At 38.1% G+C, this 21653-nt stretch overlaps 2 protein-coding genes across 2 annotated transcripts in view; one reads left to right on the top strand and one right to left on the bottom strand.

Annotated features, from left to right (window-relative positions):
- The window catches only part of SIK2 (salt-inducible kinase 2), a 112766-nt gene that overhangs the window by 12351 nt on the left and 78762 nt on the right, over positions 1–21653 (bottom strand). Inside the window, exons 5-9 of the mRNA XM_008582671.1 lie at positions 10689–10813; positions 10144–10267; positions 8620–8840; positions 6790–6942; positions 325–489 (exon numbers count right to left, since the gene is read on the bottom strand). Coding sequence (XP_008580893.1) covers positions 325–489; positions 6790–6942; positions 8620–8840; positions 10144–10267; positions 10689–10813 — 788 coding nt within the window. The remainder of the gene's footprint in view (positions 1–324; positions 490–6789; positions 6943–8619; positions 8841–10143; positions 10268–10688; positions 10814–21653) is intronic.
- LOC103598633 (tubulin-specific chaperone A-like) lies at positions 1555–2655 on the top strand. Its single transcript, XM_008582672.1, has 2 exons — positions 1555–1581; positions 2398–2655. Exons 1-2 carry the CDS (start codon positions 1555–1557, stop codon positions 2476–2478), a joined length of 108 nt encoding a protein of 35 aa, XP_008580894.1. The 3' UTR covers positions 2479–2655.

Here is a 21653-nt window from a genome sequence, read left to right as displayed (position 1 = left end):
CCGGCCCTAAGCTGTTGTTTTCAGAATTATAATTTGTTACAAAAACCCAAACACTTGTGAGGGATCTAGAGATTTGAGGAGAGAAGGAACTGATGACAGAAGGAGAAAAAAAAGAGGGCTTTTGAGAAGTATATATGATGTCTGACAAGTTATTTATGTAAGTTGTAATGTTAAACACTGAGAATTCAGCCCTGGAAACTTTTTTTAAGTTCTTATCCACAAAAACAACACCCCTCAGTGACTTGAGGAAATGACAAAGTTCAACAAAGCCAAGCTGGTCTTTAGCCAAATAGCAAGTTCTGAGTCTCTTACACACATCTGTACCTTTGGAGTGTCCACACAGTCTTCTTCCATAAATGCTGCTTCTGCCTGACAGCCTGATGCTGGAAATGAAAAGGCCTCCACATTGGATGCCTGCGGGAGGAGGGTAGATCGCATCAGTCTCACGTTCGGTGAATGCATGGTCACTGGGAGGCCCACAGTTTGTGCCTGTAAATATGGCAAGAACAGACAGTTTGGGCACATTAATACTTTGTCTACAAACAAACAAAGTTCTTAGAATACAAAAATTCTTCCTGGGGCAATTAAAGGATAAATAGTTATTTAATGGAAACTCCAGAAAAGATTTGATGAAATATGTATATGGTATAGGTATTGATTTGAAGCAATCTCAGCTATCAGTTATTCTGAAATAGGTTGTACAGAAACATTTCACCGATGTCTGATAAGAAAGCAAGTCTTTGCAAGAAATTGAAGAATGTTCTTTGTTTCAATCAACAAACATATGTTGTCTCTTTCCTTAAATATGTTACCTGGAGAGATAAAAACAACAGAAGAGTCCCTGCCTATAGGAGTTCAAAACTGAACCAGGGATAGATATACACACACAACTAAGTACAATACAATGTACACTTAAGTAAGTGCTATACCTCTGCCTTTTTTTTTTTTTTTTTAGTGTGTTGTGACGTTTATATTTTTTGGCAAGAATGTGTGTGAAGAGGAAGAAAAGAGAAGCAGCAGTCACTTGGAGGTGACAGGAAGGTCTCCTTCCTTTGAGGAATTGCACAACCTGAACACAGCCTGCTGGCCCAGAGGAAGGAGAGATGCTTATTGCTGAGCAGCAAGTTGTGCTCCTGAAGTCAACCTACTAGAAAGATCCTGATAGTTAAATACATTCTTCGTGTCTCCTTTGTCAACTATGCTAAGTAAATAAGCATTACAAATTCTTTTAAAAACACATTAAAGAGAGAAGCTTCCCTTATGACAATTGGTAAGGATTGATTTTAAAGATGAAGCTGCTGGATCTTTTTGTACCCATCCCTTCAAAACTAGCAGAATAATTTATCAGATGCGTTTTGAACACAACAGACATTGTGAAACATCTAAGGGAACAATCATCGTACCAGACTGTAAAAGGCAGAAGAATGGCCTATATTTTTCCTGCTATGGTTACTTCAAGGGATATAGATGGCAAGTTTTAAATTCAAACAATTCTTACCTTAGTCTGAGTTAAGCAAATTCTCAGTTCTTTTGCTGTGAATTTTTGTACTAAACATGTACATGCTTTATTCCCTCTGCTCTGTAAGTTTTTATGTGTCTATCTTTTAATGACCTTACATGAATTGCTGATCATAGCTTCATTTAAAAATCAAACAAAATTTCCTATGTATAATAACTTAGATGATATTATTTCATTTGTTTGTTCCCATTACAGTATATTAGTAAAAGTTTTCTGTGTATCAGTGTCATGGAAAAACTCAGTCTTTAAATATCAGAAAATGAAAGATGTTAATATTTTGCATCTTTTACTGTAGGGTATGTAATACTCATTAACAAGCAGACACTTAGAATTAGAAAAGTGATTTGCTTTTCTAATTCTAAGTGCAATTAACTTTTCTAATTCTAAGATCATATTTAACTCAGGTGTGGCACCAGTAGCTTTCTTTGTCATTGTGAGTAGTTGGAGGATTATTTTGGCCTGAATGTTTACATATACACAACACATTAGTAAATCTTTTTTGACTTTTAGTCCATTATTGGTAGTAATCCTTTTTGTATGATGATGTCGTGTCGACAAAATGAGAATAAAAATTTTCTTTAAAATGTTTTGAAGTTTTTATTCAATTACTTAATGCTGATAGCTTTAGATGACCATGTTATTCACCTGTTATATGAGAATATATTGTATGAGAATATACAGTGAAACAAAATCAAACCTATTCTTTTTCCCTTCTCTGTAAAGAAGGTATAGAACTGTGAGAAACTTATGGAATTAAAGTGTATTCAGATGAGGACTGGGATCCTTTTTCTTTTAATTTTTGAGTTATTCACATTAATGATTTATAATATTTGAAATTTGAGATAGATAAACCTAATTTTTATTATATTTCATTTCAGGAAAGTGAAAAAGACTTGGAAGAAGCTGAGGAATATAAAGAAGCACGTTTAGTACTGGATTCAGTGAAATTGGAAGCCTAAAACTTTCCTGTACAGGATGTTTTTTGCATTAAATCCTGGGGTCTATTGTATAATTCATTATTTTTGACCACTGCTGTGTGTTCAAGTAGTATGGGAATGTGATTTTTTTTATGCAGTTGCATATATTTTTCCTTGCCTAATTTAATGTGTTGAGTAAATGAGTTCGTCTACTAAAAATAAATAAATTAATTAATTAATTAATTTCTCTAGCCACCAAGTCACAATGTAAACTTTAAACTTCCTAAAAAAGTACATCTGGTACATTCTTCTTACCCATGTCATCAGCTTTTCAATGGATAAAACAAGTGTGATTTCTATTTCCCGAATTTATTAGCCTGCCTTCTATATGAAAGTAGTCTAAATTATTAGGGCAAAACATTACCTGGAGCAGTAACATTTTCTTTCCTATAGGAAAACTGTTACCACTCCAATAGGCATTTACTTGTTATGAACTGAACTGTTTCCTCCCAAAATTCGTAAGTTGAAGCCCTAATCTCCAATGTGACTGTACTTGGAGACAGGGTCTTTTATGAGGTAATTAAGGTTAAATGAAGTCATACAGGTGGGCTCTATCCTCATAAGAAGAGGAAGAGATACCAGAGATCTTTCTCTCCACACTTGCACAGAGAAAAGGCTGTGTGAGGACACAGTGAGAAGGTGGCCACCTACAAGCCTGGAAGAGATTTCACCAGAAAACAATGCTGATGGCACCTTGATTTTGCATTTCCATCCTCCAGAACTGTGAGAAAATAATTTCTGTCGTTTAAGCCATCCAATCTGTGGTATTTTGTTAAGGCAACCCTAGCAAACTAATACAATGCTTTTTCCTGTAGTTGTGGAGGGCAACCTCTAATCAGTAACTAAAGAAACTGGAATGACTGTTTCATTCTCATCTGCTTACAGATGATGCCAGCTTGAAGTGGAAGGACTGTTAAAAACTAGTGGTTAGAGATCATGATAGAAAGGTGTGACATTTTGTTTCTAAAGAGTTGTCTGAAGTTAATTAGATGCCATGTTTCCTGAATGTTATACAGCAAATATGAGTATAACAACTCTAAATCTATGTATGATGGGAATTTCACTGTTTTCTAAATAATAATGGGTACTTCATCACTAGATGATAAATTCCTTAATGGCAGGGACTGCTTACTGGGTACTCCTGAAGCCACAGTGACTGGAACTGTGCCTGGCACATAAATGCTCTATTTGCTGGATTCAACTGTTGGTTTAGGTTAACTAATTTTATGTTGGTAGCAATCTTTCAAAGAAAATATTTCCTTTTTATATTTAAGAACACAGGAACTCAGAAATGATGACTTGCCCAAAGTCACTTGGCTCTGTACAGAACCCAAGGTCTGCCTGATTCAACAGCTCATGTGATCTTTGCACTGGATCATATTGTCTCCTCAATTTCTTACTGCTAAAACTTTAAGCACATTTATATCCATAAAAACAGAGAAATCTATTTTTAACAAGCTCAACATTAAAACTTAGAATGTGAACCTCTGAGGGAAGGGAATGTTTTCTTCAGCCCAAGTGTCTGTTGTTTAACATGCAGAAGGCACACAAGACAAGTTTGTGGATGAGCACTGAAGACTTCATTTGAATTAGATACATTTTAAGTTACAGTAAGGTTTCTATGACAACTTGGGTCAATGCATAAAGTGAAAAGAACTCATGGGGAGCTTGGTATAAAAAAAAAGTTATCGGGGCCGGCCCGGTGGCGCACTGGATAGTGCGCCGCTTGGGAAGCGCGGCGGCGCTCCCGCCCGAGGGTTCGGATCCCACATACAGACCGGTTCCCGCTCGCTGGCTGAGCGAGGCGCGGGAGCAACACCGAGGCTTGCAATCCCGTTGCCGGTCCCCGGTCCGGTGCGGGGCAACACTGAGGGTTGCGATCCGTTGCCGGACACGGAAAAAAGACAAAAGACAAAAAAAAAAAAAAGTTATCAAACATAACATAAGAAACCATGTTATACATATCTGAACTCCAAGCCAAACTAAATATCATTTGAGATATCCCAGGGAATTTGCTTAAAGTCTAGATATGAAAGGATATCATGTACAACATACGCACGTGCTCAAGAACAATCGTTTATGTAATCACTTGCCACCCCTCACTTGTGGAACGTTTAAGAAGAATAAAGAGGCTTGGCAGGAAAAGTCTGCTACAGCACTGGGACTTTCCTGCTTCCTTGTCTGTCTGGCGGCATTAGCAAGAGGGAAGGGATACCACTACGTCTCACTATTACCCCAACTTACGAATTCTCATTTTATCTCCCTCTTTCTGTCTTGAAAGCAGTATCACTGAACTTTGAAGGTTTCCAAGAGCTCAGAGATACTTTAACCCAAATATCTGGAACTGTATTGCTGCATTATTTTACTCACATTACTTTATGTATAATGTATAACAAAACATACCATTTGCCTATTAAAATCAAGATTTTAATTTCCTTGTTTTTTTATATTCTGTAGAAGCCAATGCAAAATGTTAGTATAATCCTGTAAATTTTGTAAAAGTGCCAAAAAAATGCAAAGTCAAAACTCTTCTGCTCTTAATTTCACTTTGAACAAAGTAAGTTACTCACAGAAGTGGACAGGAATCCTAACAGAGCAGATGAACACACCACCCTTCTTCTCAATCTTTGTGTAGATGATTCCCCAAATATCTTTAGCCCCAGCCTCTCCCCTGGGATCCAGATCCATACCTCCTCCTGAGCAACTGAGTTAATGCCACCACTATTCTCTCAGGACCGAGCTCAAGATGGAATCATCTCTAACTCATTGTTGTCCCTTCCTCCTCAACGTTTATTTACTATTTTATATAACAAACACTTACAAAGCACTTACTATGTGCCAGGCACTGTTCTAAGTGCTTCACAAATATTAACTCATTTAATTGTCACAATATTCTATTATTATCCCCATTTTACACTTGGGAAACTGAGGCACAGAAACACTGTAAGAAACTTTTTAATGTCACACAGCAGGAAATGGCACAATCTGGGATTTGCTCCAAAGTACCTGCTTTTAACCATCATGCTGAGCTGCCTCTCCAAACCATTGCTAAGTTCTTATGGAGTCTACCTCTGAAATGGTTCTTACACTTGCCCCTTCCTTTCTACTTCTAGCACCACATTAGTTGAAGCCTTCAGTATTTCTCATCTCAACTACTATAATAATCTCCTAACTGCTCTCTTCAACTCTCTTCTCTTCCCTATCCAACCCATCCTTCTCAGTGCTACCAGATTAATTAGCTTAAAGCATGGCTATAGTTATATCACTTTTCTGCTTAACAGCCTTCATTAGTTCCTTATTGCTTCCTGAATTGAAAGTAAACTCTTTACCTTGGAATTCAAAACTCTTCACAATATGGCTTCAACTCACCTCTCGAACTCTTCATCTTCTTGTACTTCAGGTTGGTTACCTTGACCATACCCTCCACTTGCCTGCTGAGTATACTTCTGCTCATCTCATGCTGCTGCTTCTGCTTACCTGCAGTACCTTCCGTCCTGCCTGTCCCTGACAAAGTCCTCCGCATCTGTGAAGTTCTGTTTTCCATGCTGTCTCTCCCATGAAGCATTCCCCATTCAGATGTGGCTCTGTCTCCCCATCCTTAGCTCTTCTACAGCACTCATCTTCCCTTAGTTTGAGTGCTGGTTATTTATAATCTTATTTCACTTCTACAGTGTAATGTCTCAGAGGACAATGACTGGATTTTATACATCCTATTCCCTATAGTGTCTGATAATAGAAGCTTGCACGTGGTAAATCTGCCATAAAAATTTGTTAAATAAAACTTCATGTACAGGCTAGTTACATTAACTCTCAACATAAGTGAATAATAATAATCAAAAAACATCTTTTTTTTGTCTTTTTTTGTGTCCGGCAACGGATAGCAACCCTTAGTGTCGCGCCCGTACCGGACCGGGACCGGCAACGGGATTGCAACCCTTGGTGCTGCGCCCACACCTCACTCAGCCAGTGAGCGGGAACCGGTCTGTATGTGGGATCCGAACCCTCGGCAGGAGCACCGCCACGCTTCCCAAGCGGCGCACTGTAGCAGTGCGCCACCGGGCCGGCCCCCAAAAAACATCTTTTAAAGAAACAAACTGTTTGAAATAAAGTTAATCCTTAAAAAACAGGAAGGGGCTAAAACATTGAGAATGTAGTAAATAACAGGCAGAAACTTTACAGAAAAACAGAGGGTAGAGGATAAAATCCTAACCCTTTGTACTACAAGATGAAAAATGTGTCAAACATGTGAACAGGCACATGCACAGATAAGATTGTGGGCTAATGGGGTGTTACCTTGGCAACTGTTTGTTCAGCAACGGTGCTGGGCCGGCGCTGGCGGCCATCAAGTCTCTGCTCCACAGGAAAACTGCTCCTGTGTGACTTCAGGCGTTCCACCAGCAAGAAATAAATGGCAGCAAAGTGGTTATAGCTCTTGTCCTGCAAAGACTGAAAGAGAAAACAAGTGCTGAAGGCAGAGAACCATAAAAACCAATCCAGTGGTCTATACCTTTCTAAAAAGAAAAAAGGGGGAGGAAATCATGTGTTCTTAAAAACAGAGTGACAAAGTATACCTGCAGATGAAAGCTATTTGAGAATTTAGACTGGAAGGCAGAAAGTTTCTATTTCTAGTATTAATTATATAAAGGGTGATATCTTTAAATGACTGGGGAGGAAATCATGTGTTCTTAAAAACAGAGTGACAAAGTATACCTGCAGATGAAAGCTATTTGAGAATTTAGACCGGAAGGCAGAAAGTTTCTATTTCTAGTATTAATTATATAAAGGGTGATATCTTTAAATGACTTGACCAGCTCTTTTATATTAACAGGATCCATTTATTTTACTGCATTCAGAGAAAATGCCATCATTGTCTCACGCAGACATTCTCCAATGCTGTCATATGGTCCCATCTCATAGCTGTAACTATGGTGTCAGTTAGCAACCTGAGCCCAGAGCTCTAATTCCATAGCTTCAATACAAGTCCAAACGATCAAAAACTCTAAAGTGAATGATTAAAAACTTTGTGGAACTTTCTGGTGATTATTTTGGGCTGGAAGAATGACATCTGGTTGCTACATTCAGAGACACTATGTCTCTGTTCTTAGGTAATTTTTTCCTCTTGTTTTGCAGTCCCACCCTCTTGAAACCTTGAAAATAAAGTTGCTTCCCAGATTTTCAAATCTCTAGCCTGCCAGCTATCCCAAGATAATAATGGAACAGAGAAACATTTGCTCCTTAGGCTTCTAATTAATTCCACCTGACAGTTTGCATGGACACTATGCAGGGCATCCCAGGTACAGAGAACTCTCAGCAAAAATCACAGGCCAGTGGAACTGCATGCACAGCCACCATTATGGATCTACTTCATGGACAAGTACAGAAAAACATCACTGAATGTGCGATGAGCACAGCAGGAAAGCCAGTACAGTCTGCAGCCTTGGTCTTTCACAGCCAACATTGGAGCATTAGATAGTCTTCCTAGTTATGCTTCCTCCTCAAAAGCACTGTTTTTTACTGTTGTGAAGGTATTAAAAATATGTATATCATATAAATATGCTAACTATTAGAGGACAGAAGTAAAAGCCAAGAGAAATTTCCTAGGTTCATGATCTTCTCAGTTCTATGAGTTCCGAATCAGAAACCCACCTATTTTTGCCTTCTGACTTTCTTCAGCTTACAATCTAAATCCCACTGGGTTCTGTAAACCTGATGCCTACCCTTCTTGTTTCCTGCTCAGCCCTTGGCCTGTTCCATATCTGCACATTTGTGTTCCACACAAACTAGCTAACTACAGTACCTATATAAAACTTCATGCATCATCTTGGAAGAAACTTTCTACCTCGTATTTCTTAAACTTCCATCTTTGTCTTTTCTGAATCCTCCATAAGTGCATTCTCTTGAACTTTTTGGCAGATGGGGCAAAGGAAGGAATTCAGACACTGAATAAAAGCAAATATAATTAGAGTCTGATGTGATCAATAGGCAACACTGAATAGCACACGTAGGTGCTGGGGAAGGATGTGCTAAATAAAGACCAGGATGACAGGTGTGAGCATGAAATTTCAAGTTACTAAGTGCCGTAGAAACCTAAAACATCTTTAGTCAAATCTCTGATCACTTTACCTCAATGGTTTTCTGTTGATCTATTCCAAGGCTGTGCATCAGTCGCAGAACCTGTTCATTAAACTCCCCAATAGATGGCTCATTTTCTTGCTCTTGTGGATAGAGAAGAGCTCTCTGTACAGGAACTTCTATGAGCATCCACTTATGCTCTTTGATTTGGGCTATGGTTAGCCGTTTGGATGGGTCTAGGACCAACATCCTTCGAATCAGGTGCTCACAATCTAGAAAACACAATGTTACCAAAGTCGTATAAATCACCTTGCACTTCAGGGTTATTTGCTTGACTCATGTGACTTTGTACAATGGTGTTAAACTTTGTATCCTCCATTCAGAAGGTCAAATAAATAAATGAATACTTGAGGGTTACTTATATTTGTCAAGTTCACATGGTGAACAAATACTTAAGAAAAACAGGAGGGTGAAGGTCTATCCAATTCTGTGCTAAATGAACCATTTTAATAGGTTTCTCCACTGAAAATATCTAACAGACTTAGATTTCCACTAAAGAAAAAGATAAGCCTCATTTGTAGAAGAAGCAAATAATAAAATGATCATCAGTCACATCTAAAGCTGAAACAGTAAGGCTACGTAAGTGAGGCAAAGAGCTTTCCTATGGGCTGTTGCTCTTCTCCACATCACTGCAGCTGAGAAAAATGAACGTGAAATATCCTTGACTTCTGATTAAACTAAGCAAACTGCACCGCTGCAACTTGGAGCACTAGCTTTTTCTCTGAGGTAACATCATGCTCTCCATACACCCCACACAGTTAACCTTCTAGCACTCACTCTATGCCAGGCACTCTGTTAAGTGCTTTATATGGATTAATTTAATTAATCCTCACAATACCCCCAGGTAGGAATTACAATTATCTCCATTTTATAGATGAGGAAATCAAAGCACAGTAAGGAGATGCAACTTGCCAAGGTCATACAGGCAGTAGGTGGTGGACTCAGGATTAAAACCGGGTAGTCTGGCTCCAGAGTCCATACTAAGAGCATTATTTCTACTGTTTTGTTAGTAGGAACCAAAGCGTTAAGGATCATAACTAAAAACAAAACTAAGGAGTAAACTTAACTGCCACCTATGTAACAACCTCACACAAAACAGGCAGGAATAATCGCATTTCATCTTAATTCAGCAGGGCTTTGCCAGCTGGCTTTTAATTTAATTTTAAAATGTTTAATTTTGTACAATCCATTTGGTACTTAGAGGAAAATCGTTGTGAATCTGTATCTATGAAGTGCTTCTCTAAGTCTAAAATAAATCTGGGACATTTATAGACCCAGAGTGAATGGGAAGACTTGCTGCTCTAAAGCTGGGAAACGTTGTTTTTAGTTATAAGTAGGAAGGCTGGAACTTGTCTTACTTACATGGAGGGGGTTGCTTATTTCTATGGCTTTTAAAATGACTCGATCACTTTATTTGGCACCCGAACTCTTAGAAAGAGGGAAGCTTTTGCCTAGGCATTTCATGTGCAGCATAAATTCTGTAAAGCACAATTAGTAAGATGAACAGTTTGTTACCTTCTGACATGAAATATGGAATCCGGAATCTTCCTTCCAAAACCCTCTGCCTCAAAATTGGAAGAGTGGGTCCATCAAAAGGCAGAGCTCCACAGACAAGGACGTAAAGAACAACTCCCATGCTCTAGGGAAGAAAACAGTACTATCACCTTTCTACTGAGAACCTCACTCTTTGTTTTCCTAAACAACCCAGGGCTCATATGGACTGAAAAATTCCTGTCTGAATTTATTATTTTCTCAGAATTTGAAAAAAACCCTGAAACCCTGACTACTGCAATAAGTATCCTATAACAAACACCAAAAGATCTGAAGTTGATCATTTTGATTACTACTTAACTTTAAGTCACTGCTGCTGTTAGGATGGTAACACCTGTGCCTAGAAATTCTTTCCTAGGGATCCATTTCAAGATGTTCTATTTATAGTCCAGCGGATGGAGAAAATATGAAATACTGCTTAAGTTTGAATACCAGAAACTTCTAAGATGGGTCAGAGAACCAAGTATTATCATCACAGATGCATTTAACACAGCAAAGCAAAGCAATACCCAAATGTCCAGCTGTGGTCCTTCATACTGCTGCCCTTCAAAGACTTCTGGGGCTGCATAAGGAGGGCTGCCACACCATGTTGCCAGCAGTTCACCACTTTTAAAGAAATTTCCAAAACCGAAATCTATTGGGATGGAAATAAACGTTACTTTCATCTATGCTCTCAAACTATACTGCATTTCTCTGTAGTAGATTTCATAATATGCTATATTAACAATATTACCACTTACTATTCACTCTCTGAGGAATGGGATGATATCTACCTTGTGATATTTCCCTAGCACTCAGCACGATGACTAGAAAATAGCAAGCACACAATAAATATTGTTGAATGAATGTTAAGTGAATAAAGTTTTCTTCTCAAAGAGAATGAGAGATTGGAAAAATACTTTAAATCATATATTTTTACTGCTGAAAGAAAATCTATTGGTGTGGACAACTAACTTGAATTTGATAACCTTAGAATTTCAGTTATCAGATGATTGATAAAGAGCTCTATCTTATATGGTCCATAAGGAAAGATACAAATGGTATTTACTTAAACATAACTGAGTGACTGGTTGCTCTAACAGCCATTACCCGAGAATAGCAAGATATATCACCTTTAAAGGCAACTGAGCACAGTGTTTCCAAAGTAACACAGCTTTCTAAGTGCTGGTCCACACATCCTGTTTTAGGCAGATACTCATCTGAATAGCTCATCTGAATGTATGATGGCTAAATGGCCCAGCCATGGGCCACCTATCACCACTGTTACTTATTCATTTATGGAACACAGTGGTGTTATATTTCAAAACAGTTAATGGCCTTTTCCTTATTGTCTTAGTCATACTGAATCTATAGCTTTGATATACAGAATGTACTCTGGAAAGCTGTACTCAAAGCTGTACATCAATACACAAGAAAAACATTCAGTGTGCTCTGGTATAAATGCAAGCTTACACCCTTTTGATAAGCCTTTATACAGTCTTATATTCTTACTGAAGAAACAAATTCCTATTATTTTGTAAGTTGTATCTGTTCTATCTTATAACATTCTCTTGTGCTCTGGTATAAATGCAAGCTTACACCCTTTTGATAAGCCTTTATACAGTCTTATATTCTTAATGAAGAAACAAATTCCTATTATTTTGTAAGTTGTATCTGTTCTATCTTATAACATTCTCTTGACTGAAGAACACTGCCTCAGTAACAGGAACTAGCTCTACACCTAACTGATGCATGGCACTGCATGCAGAGTGAACTTTAAGAGATGCCCCGAGGGGGACTGGATTGAGTCCCCACTGTCAGACTGACTGGCTTTGTGACTTCGGATCAGTCTTTGTAAGTGAATCTTAGTTTCTCCATCTGTAAAGTTGAAATAATAAATATGGCTAGTCAGCAAGTTGTTGTGAGGGTCTCAAGTGTTAACATAAACTCACACCTTGAGATTATGCATACATCTGTAACTTAGGCAAAGCATTTTCTTAGCTCGCTGACATAAAAACTGGTGGCAAGCAGAAGTAACAGTAATAACAGTAGCAATCCCCATTCCCACAGCTTCATGGAAGAGTACAACCTATGAAGTTAGGGAGAACTAGCACTGATTTCCAGTTCTGCTGCCTTCTAGCTTTGAGTCCTCTAGGGAAGTTAACTTCCCTGAACCTTAGTTTCCATATCAGTCAATGTGGGGATAATCCACCTATCCACGTAGGATACTTGTGAGGACTGAATGAAGTTAAGAATGTCAAATGCCTACAGCATAGTAGATGTGAAATGTCAGCTCTCTTCTCTTTCTGTGAAACCATTATTAACAACTATGGCCTTTCTGGTAAAAAGTCCCTGAGAAAATAAACAGGAGAGGTAGAAAAAGTGTGGAGGAAGCTTAAGGGTTCAGAAGAGAAAAAAGGGTACATCTGGGGAAAGGGCACATTCAGACATAGTCTAAATCTAGTGAAACAACACTGTGGTCTGTCCTGGGCATCCAGGAGTATGAGGCAAAGTGGATGCCAATCAGACCTTTTCTCTTTAAAATGTGACCTCAGTTCAGTCCTATATTCTACTTTCCAAAATGACTGTCAGAAAGGGCTTATCTTCTTAATTCCACCTCAATGACTAACCACTCCTATCACACCATAACCTGTTTGTACACATATAGATGTATGTTTCTAATTTTCTAGGAAAACCATACTCTGAAATGAGTCAAGGCTGGATGTTCAAATCAGGTTTAAAGAGGAAAATGTTAATTTCACTCACACAGAAAAGCACAAGAAGCTCTGCGGTATGTTTTTGGAGATCCTGAAATAGGTACAATAATTGCTGCATTTTAAACCATAATCACAGGATAAATTTTAGTACATGTAAGTTGAGGATACTCTCCAAATAGCACTGTAAAGTTTTAATGTCTCAAAGAGCTCTCATAGAACTACTTCACTCTGAACTTCCCCATACCCTGGTGAGATGAACTCAAAGGAGTGACTGGGACAGAGGCCTGCCCGGAAGGCAGGCTGGCCTCTTTATTGCTTTAAGCTCTCTCATTGGTACATTTCACCGGGAAGCAAGCAAGAGCTAGAAAAGCATCACTATGCCTGTGGTAGCTGAGTTTCAACCTTGGCTTTACAGATCTGAGACAAAAGAAAAAAAAAAAAAAAAAAAAAAAAGCAAGAGCTAGAAAAGCATCACTATGCCTGTGGTAGCTGAGTTTCAACCTTGGCTTTACAGATCTGAGACAAAAAAAAAAAAAAAAAAAAAGCTTCCTGTGCACTTACAAGAAGAGTAGTAAGAAGCAGCTCTTTATGTCTATTTTCTGTAGGTAACTGAGGAAAATAGGAACTTGGGTCTGTCAGAATGTTAAAAGAAACACTGAAAGACAATCAGATTCACTGAGCTACTACAGTATCACACACACAAAGGTCTTCTATAACTTTGTTAAAGCACTTCAAACATTGTATTTATAATCATCGGATGAATGGGTGAAGGAAGACTTTGGAGTCAGGCAGATATGGGATCAAATCCTGGGTTTACCTAGCTATGTAATATTGGGCAAATTACTTAAGTTCTTGGAGACTTGGCTTCCTCATTTGCATGGGAACAATATCTACACTTCATAAAGTTGTGAATATTGATATAAGGAGATAATATATATAATGCTATGGAAACATAGTAGGCGCTTAATAAATGGCAGCTACTGCTGCTACCATTCTCATTATTATTATTTTACTTACATACCTTCCCCATTAGACTAAATTCCTTGAAAGAAGAGTGTAGGGGAATGATAGCCTGTACTCCTGGCACTTACGCCCTGTCTGCTGACAATCGCTGTTCAGTAAAGGTTTGCTGAATGAATATATTATCCTTATCTCTTTTAAAAGTGCTAGAAGCGGGCCGACCCCATGGCGCACTTGGGAGAGTGCGGCGCTGGGAGCGCAGTGGCGCTCCCGCCGCGGGTTCGGATCCTATATAGGGATGGCCTGGCCAGTGCACTCACTGGCTGAGCGTGGTGCGGCCGGTCACAAAAAATAAGTAAATAAATAAATTAATTAAATAAAAGTGCTAGAAGCTGATCTAAGCTCTCTGAAGATGATTTCTTCTTAATAACCTTATGAGGAATCCTTACTTTAGGAGAAAGTGAGGGTAGAAAGTTAAGTACCTGGCCAGAGTTACACAGCTAGCTACTAAGTTGCAGAACTGGAACAGAAACCAAATTTAACTACAGAACCCTCACCACTTCTATGTCCTTCCCTGGCAAAAGTGATACCTAGTTATTTTTCAGCAACTTAATAACTGTCAGGTTTAAGAAGTGGCAATAAAAAGGTACTTAAAAGACTTTTCATTTCTTCACAGGAATCTGGATAATCTGCTTCATTCAGTCTGCAGATTTCTGCCCAAGCATATAGTGAAATGAGGGGTGAGGAAGAGGATGAAATATGAAAATGCAGGATTTGTTTCTTACCGCCATTTTTCAAGTGGAATGGAATATATTCATATTTCATCATATTAACCAAGTTCACTCATTCCTTCATTAACATTTGGATGCCATACATGTGTTAACCAGTGTGCAAACACAGCAGAGAGTTTCACAGCAATACAGAATAATATAAGACCCCATATTATCATCTGACTTTTGGAAAGCATTATGAAAATAATCACTTGGGCATTCTTCTCTGCCAGACTCAGATGCAACCTAGCCTTGCTGGAAAGATAACATCTTTCTAGTTTAATCATCCGATTGGCAATTAACACCTAAAACTATGGTTACTATGTCTTTCAGACATTTGCTTGCTGTTTCTCTGTCATAAAACTTATGCCATGCCATGTTGGATCTACTTTGATATTTTTAAAAACTTTTTATTTTGAAAAACTTTTAGATTTACAGAAAATTTGCAACAATAAAGTGAGAATTCCCTATACTCTTCACCCAGCTTCCCCTAATGTTAATATTTTACATACCTATAGTGCAATTATTGATACGAAGAAGCATAAATTCAATGCTGTTAACTAAACCACAGACTTCATTAAGATTTCCTCATTTTTTCCACTAATGTCCCCTTTTCAGTTCAAGATTTCACACTGCATTTAGTGTCATACCTCCTTAGTCCTCCCCAATTTGTGATAGTTCCTGTCTTTCTTTTTCTTTCATGAACTTGAAGAGTATCAGTTATGTATTTTTTAGACTGTTGGCTAAAATTTGGCTTTGTCTGAGACTTTCTCATGATTAGATTCAGGCTATGATTTTTTTGAGAAGAACATCACAGAGGTGATATGCTCCTCTCAATGCATGATATAAGGGGAAGTGTCATGTTATGTCTACTTACTGGTGAGCCTGACCTTGGCCACTTGATTAAGGTGGTGTCGGCTGGGTTTCCCCATTGTGAAGTTACTATCTTTCCCTTTGTAAATAACAAATACTCTAGAGAAGATATATTGACACTACAGGTATTCTGTGGTCCCTTGAATGTTTATTCACTAGTTTTATCATTCGCTGGTTGATCTTGATTGCAGCAAAGATTACTTCATGTTCTAATGGTGAGTTTTCATTTCCCTCATTTCTTCCATTTATTTTATGATTTTACCTTTAATTGACAAATAATAATTGTATGTATTATATATTTATGGGGTACAATATGATGTTTTGATATATTTTTACATTATGGAATGATTAAATCTCACTAATTATTGAGATAGGGTGACCCCCACTTTCATAACATATGCAATTTGCTTCTGTAAAACTGTTTGCTGTGTGACAAGGTAGATTAATTAAGTTTAAATAGTGTTTAAATTGCTTAAAAAATGTTGTTTGGAAATCCCCCTCAGCTCTTCAGCACCCTTGATGGAAGTTAAAAGCTAAATATTAGCCTGCACTTAGAGAAGTTTGAATTTTGTTTGCTGTTCCCAACCCAAGCTGCCCCTGAGTGATTAACGGGCTTGTTTCAGCTTCTGTTATCAGTTAGCGCTAGGCCTCCCTAAACCCCCTCCTCACACCAGGAGGGAATGTGTGTATGTGTGTAACTATATGATAACTATAAGTGTGTGACTATTTGATAATTTTAACTGTGTGACTAATGTAAAAATGTGCCTTTTAAAAAACCCCCTAAACTTCAAGTCAGGGCTGCTCTCTTCTGAGACTTTCTTGGAGGGACAGTCTCCGGCCAACCAATAAAGACCCCCTTTTAAATTCTCAATTGGGTGTTCTGGTTCCTTTTCTGTGTGGCAGCCTCACAACATTATTAAATCCATAACCTCATTAATTACAATTCCTCTCTAACGAAAAGTTGTCCCTTCTCCCTCTTTACTTATTTATTCATTGAATCATTTGCTTATTTATTAGCCATATTATATATTTTATCCTCATATTTATTTTATTCTTTGGGTTATAATTCAATACTATTGTTATTTATTTTGATGTGCAAATAGTTCCAGCTTTGGCCAGTAGCAGCTAATTCATATTGGTGTTTTGTCCTTTCAATAGATCTCCATTTTTTATATATTTTATTTTAAGCATATCCTTATCTTCTGGCATCAGAAGATGTTCCAGGATCATCTTGTATTTTCCCTGCCCCAGCCTTGAATCAACCACTTCTCCAAGGAGCCCTGGTTCCTTTTACTGAAGAATGGCATTTAGAAAACAAGACTAAGCCCTAGATGTGCTAATTAACCCTCTTAGGTACCTACAGCTGCAAGTGATTTAGCCAGTATTCAAAAATACAGGTCCTTTGAACTCCAAGCCAGGTGTTCTTTATTACTATATCACAGATGTTCCATAGATGTAACTAATTGAAAGTTTAATCCAACTTAAAACTAGAGGTAAAGCTGTCATAAACCCAGGGAAAAATCCTTTACATGAAATAGACATGAGAGATTTTCTAATTTATCACTGTGGTAGGAGAAGTTGACAAGTGAAGGCTTTCCCTTCTCTATATAATATCAGAAGCTATAGTAACAGCATACTTAGTAAGTGAATGGGAATAATTAGGATATTTACAGAGTAAATGTCAGAAATATATGCTTACATTCATTTCAGGAATCTTCATTCATTTTAAGAATGCATGATGTGCTAAATAGACACACCTTGTCCTTTTCATATGAAGATGGTACATGCTCCCCTCCCTACAAGCCTAAAGCATACGCTCTGAGGTTGTAATCTAACAATGGTTTTGAGATTTCTTGATACATCCATATTCTCTCATCTGGTTTCTGTGTGGCCTGAAATGTTTGTACTCATAGAAGGTAAGATTTGGGGTAGTCTTTAACCAAACATCAGTTGCTGACTCTCATGGAAATCAATTGGGCCTCAAAAGCTGATCCTCTGTCTCTCGTCTAACTAACCAGTAACAGGCTATGGATATATTTAAACACAGTATTAAAACCGCTATTCATTTTTTTTTTTTTTTTTTAAAAAAAAAAAAGACGACTGGTAAGGGGATCTTAACCATTGACTTGGTGTTGTCAGCACCACGCTCAGCCAGTGAGCGAATCGGCCATCCCAATATAGGATTCGAACCCATGGCCTTGGTGTTAGCACCGCACTCTCCCGAGTGAGCCACGGACTGGCCCCTTGCTATTTTTGTTTTCTGCTCTATATTTTGAAAGTTGACTGACTGACCTATATCTTCCTGATAACGAAAACCATTATTACTGTCATCACTGCATTACATAAATTATCAGTGCCCAAACATCATTAGCAAAGGGCCAATGTTTTAGGAATAACAAGGCCTTGCATAGAGTAAATAAGGTGATCCTGATGATTACTGTCTAATGGGAACCAAGCACAATATAGAGAATTTTGTTCTGTTTGTTGGAATGAAATCATGAAATATATTGAACATTAACATGCACACAAATCACCTGGGGAAACTGCTGAAATGCAGATTCTCATTCAGAAGGTCTAGGGTTGGGCATTTCTAACAAGCTCTGAAGTGATGCTCATGCTGCTGGTCTCTTTGAGTAGCCAGGAAACAGAATAAAACAGGTTGTGAAAAAGAAACAGGGGGGCGGGCTGGCCGGCCCATGGCTCACTTGGGAGAGTACGGTGCTGATAACACAAAGTCAAGGGTTAAGATCCCCTTACCAGTCATCTCTTAAAAAAAAAAGAAGATACAAAGATGCTAAACAGTTTGTCAATAACCACTGCAAAATGGTAATTATTAAATACTTTCAGGATTTTTATTTAAATGACATAAAGACTAGGAGAAATTGTTAGGTAAACTAAGTCTTTTTTTTAAAAAGGAAAAAAGCAAACAAAACATTGAAAACAATTCTTCAAGCTAAAAAAAAGTAAATGATTTCTAGGAATTAACACAACCAAGGCAATTTTTAATCTCTAGGATTGTGTTAAAATGTCTAATTTATAATTTTAAAAAATCCTCCTACACAGCAGCAGATGGCTTTAGGGTTAAATTTATCCTAGTTTCTAAAATTACCAGTAGAATTCAGCTATCCAGCCTCGACGAAGAGTTACACATCCTTTGTGATTCTTATAATGGGAGTGAAGAAGACTATGAGGAAGTGAAAGCTAGCAAACGACAGGTAGGGGAGTGACAGAGACAAAGCTGACCCACTGCACACTCTGAATACCGATCAGCCAGCAATGACGTCAGTGCATACTTTGTTGCCCACCAGCAAGAAAAGGCCAGTTGCATAGTTCACTTCCGAACATCAGTCACTCTATCTGACAGGAGGGCAAGGGAACAATCATCACAGTCCAGATAAAAAGTGATCCTGCTGATCAGTGAAAAACATCTATTTGTCCAATGAGCTAAGAAGCAAATAAATCATCTTCTTTAGCCCCAAAGTAAAGGGCAGGTTGGGAGGGGGAGATGAAAAGGGGAAAACCCAAACCAAACCAAGCCCTTTGAGCTCTCATCCATATTCCAGGCTTAATGTGCTGCTAGTCCTAACTAGGATTGAAGGATGCAGGAAAAAGGAAACCTCACACTTGCTGGTGCACAGCTCTTTGTACACTTTACATAAACTAGTGGCAGGAGGATAACAAATGAAAGACTTTCAATAAATATTTTCCCAAATATTGTCTTTGCCCCCCCCCCTTTTCAGTTCAAGGGCTCAAAACTGCAATTGTATATGCAAAAACCTTGTCTCAAGGTCTTCTAGTTGAAAGAAAGTTGTTAGAAGCAATGATGAGAGAAGATGGGCTACCGCATCAAATGAGAAAGGAAGCATTCCTCTTAAGCTAAAGTGACTTGTGAAGCATGGTCAGATTAATCAGGCTAATTAGTTACACATTACTAATTACATTTAAGGTCTCACTCTCTCAAAAAAAATTAATTTGCATCAAGCAGAGACAATTTAGAATGTAAGTGATAACCTTATTCCTTTAGGAACTGTATTAATAAAGCTTTAACACCTTGGTTATAAAAAAAAAAACAAGACATGCTAATGAGGGTTATGTGGCTATCAAAAATTTAAGGCTTTGTTTTCACATGAAATCAATCATGTGAAAATACACATGAATACAACACATGAATACACCTTGAATACAAACGATAGCTACCTTTCATTGAAGGTACATGGTGCCAGGAGCTATAATCAACAATTTACTTAACAAACACTTAACAGCACTATGTTCCAGGCACTGTTCTAAGTACATTGCAAATATTAACTCAGGTAATAACCACAATGAGACATGAACTTCTATTATTCCTCCCTTACAGACAAGGAAACTGAGAACAGAGAGGTTAGGAAATGTGTCCAAGGTCACAGAGCCAATAAGTGGCAGAGCCAGGATTCAAACCCAGGCAGCCTGGCTCTGGGGTCCATACTCTTACCCTATATTGCCTCCCTGTCTCTACCATTATTACTAATCCCTACAGTGTTCTTGAAAAACAAATTAATTTCTATTTTAACAGACATGGAAACCTGGGCCTAGAGAGGTTAAATAATCAGCCCAAGGTCACAGCTACAAAGTGACACCGCCAGAATCTGCACCAGTATTGTCTGTTACCAAACTCAGCATTTTTTACGTGAAGCCCTATTTGAACTGTGATTATTTCCTGAAAACCTCCTCCAAGTAATTCATACATTTTTATCCTTATCTAAGTATTTATAACAAACATTTCAGACTGGGAAAGTTGGAGAATAAAACTAAATGTCCTTCATCTATTTATTCTCAATTTAATGCCTGACTAGCCATAGACAAAATAGCTAGGAGGAAATAGTACTATAATTACTAAAACTACTGAAACCAAGATTATTTTGCATTCAGCCTCTTACTCTGAACATCCTAACACTTGTAATTGAGGCAACGAGCACACAGATGTGGGTGAATCCATGGTTCTTTAATGTCTGAGGTCTTTTACCCACTGGGGGAGCACAAACTAGAAACTAATCTCAAAGCCATGTTTCTGTACTTATTAACATGAACCATATCTGATACTTCTATTCCATTTTTTGTCTTATAAACACAGATATTTTAATTTTAACCTAGTTTTGATTTGTGTTTCTTTTCAATTTCAACATAAGGTGGCTAAAACAGTTCATTTATTTAGCTTATTTAGCACAGATCTTCATAACTGAAAGAAACAGAAATAGGTATAATTTGAGAATAATTTTGTATTTTATTCTTCACTGGCTCTTGTAATTTCTTTCCATGAGACCCATCTTTCCCATATGTTAGATTTCTTTAAAATTCAAGAATTCTCAGAGATCAGATGATATTCTTAAAGGAAAGCAGGGCCATCAAAAAGTTATAAAATCTGGGCTGGCTGGTTAGCTCAGTTGGTTAGACTGTGGTGCTGTAACATAACACCAAGGTCAAGGGTTAAGATCCCCCTACTGGCCAGCCACTTCCTTCCCAAAAGTTATATTATCTATGGATAAAAATACATGTGTTGGAGAAATTCTTTAAAGACACTGGAACACATCTAAACTGTTTATGGCATGTGGAATCCTTCATGATCTGGACCCCGCCTACCTGTCTAGGCTCTTTTCCTATCATTCCTCACTGGCACTTACATTCCACTAGTAAAGCCTGTAGTTTCTCTAAACACTCCACATTCTCTGGGGCCTCTTTGCCTTTGCACATACTGATCCATCTGCTTTAAGATACCACCCTGATCCCTGCCCCTCTCTCTTCCTTTCTCTATCTCTGTCCCCACCCCCAATTCCACCACAAATACCTTTTTTGTTAATCAAGTCTTAGTTAATAATTTCCCCGATTCTTCCAGGCAGAGTTAGTCTTTCTCCTAGCCTCATGACCTTGAAAACAATGATCTTTTTGTTTTATATTTACTTAAAGGTCTGGTTCTTTATTTAACTCCTTGGGGTGAGAGCAGCATTAAGCTTTTTTTTTTTTGTCCTTTTTGAGACCGGCCGCACCGCGCTCAACCAGTGAGTGCTGTGAGCGCACCGTCATCCCTATATAGGATCCGAACCTGCCGCGTGCGCCACGGGCTGGGACCAGCATTAAGCTTTTTTAACACTGATATTGTTTTTGTCTTAAAAGGTGAGTATTTCCAGGACTTAGCCCAACA

The sequence above is a fragment of the Galeopterus variegatus genome, unplaced genomic scaffold, assembly GCF_000696425.1.
Source record: "Galeopterus variegatus unplaced genomic scaffold, G_variegatus-3.0.2 Scaffold2690, whole genome shotgun sequence".
NCBI lineage: Eukaryota > Metazoa > Chordata > Mammalia > Dermoptera > Cynocephalidae > Galeopterus > Galeopterus variegatus.
This window is presented reverse-complemented; position numbering and strand designations above follow the sequence as displayed.

Bases quoted from the DNA above. Each gene is read 5' to 3' on its own strand.
- LOC103598633 (XM_008582672.1), top strand. From the start codon at position 1,555: ATGTACATGCTTTATTCCCTCTGCTCT. The intron at 1,582-2,397 runs GTAAGTTTTTAT...ATTTCATTTCAG, and splicing joins TGCTTTATTCCCTCTGCTCT to GAAAGTGAAAAAGACTTGGA.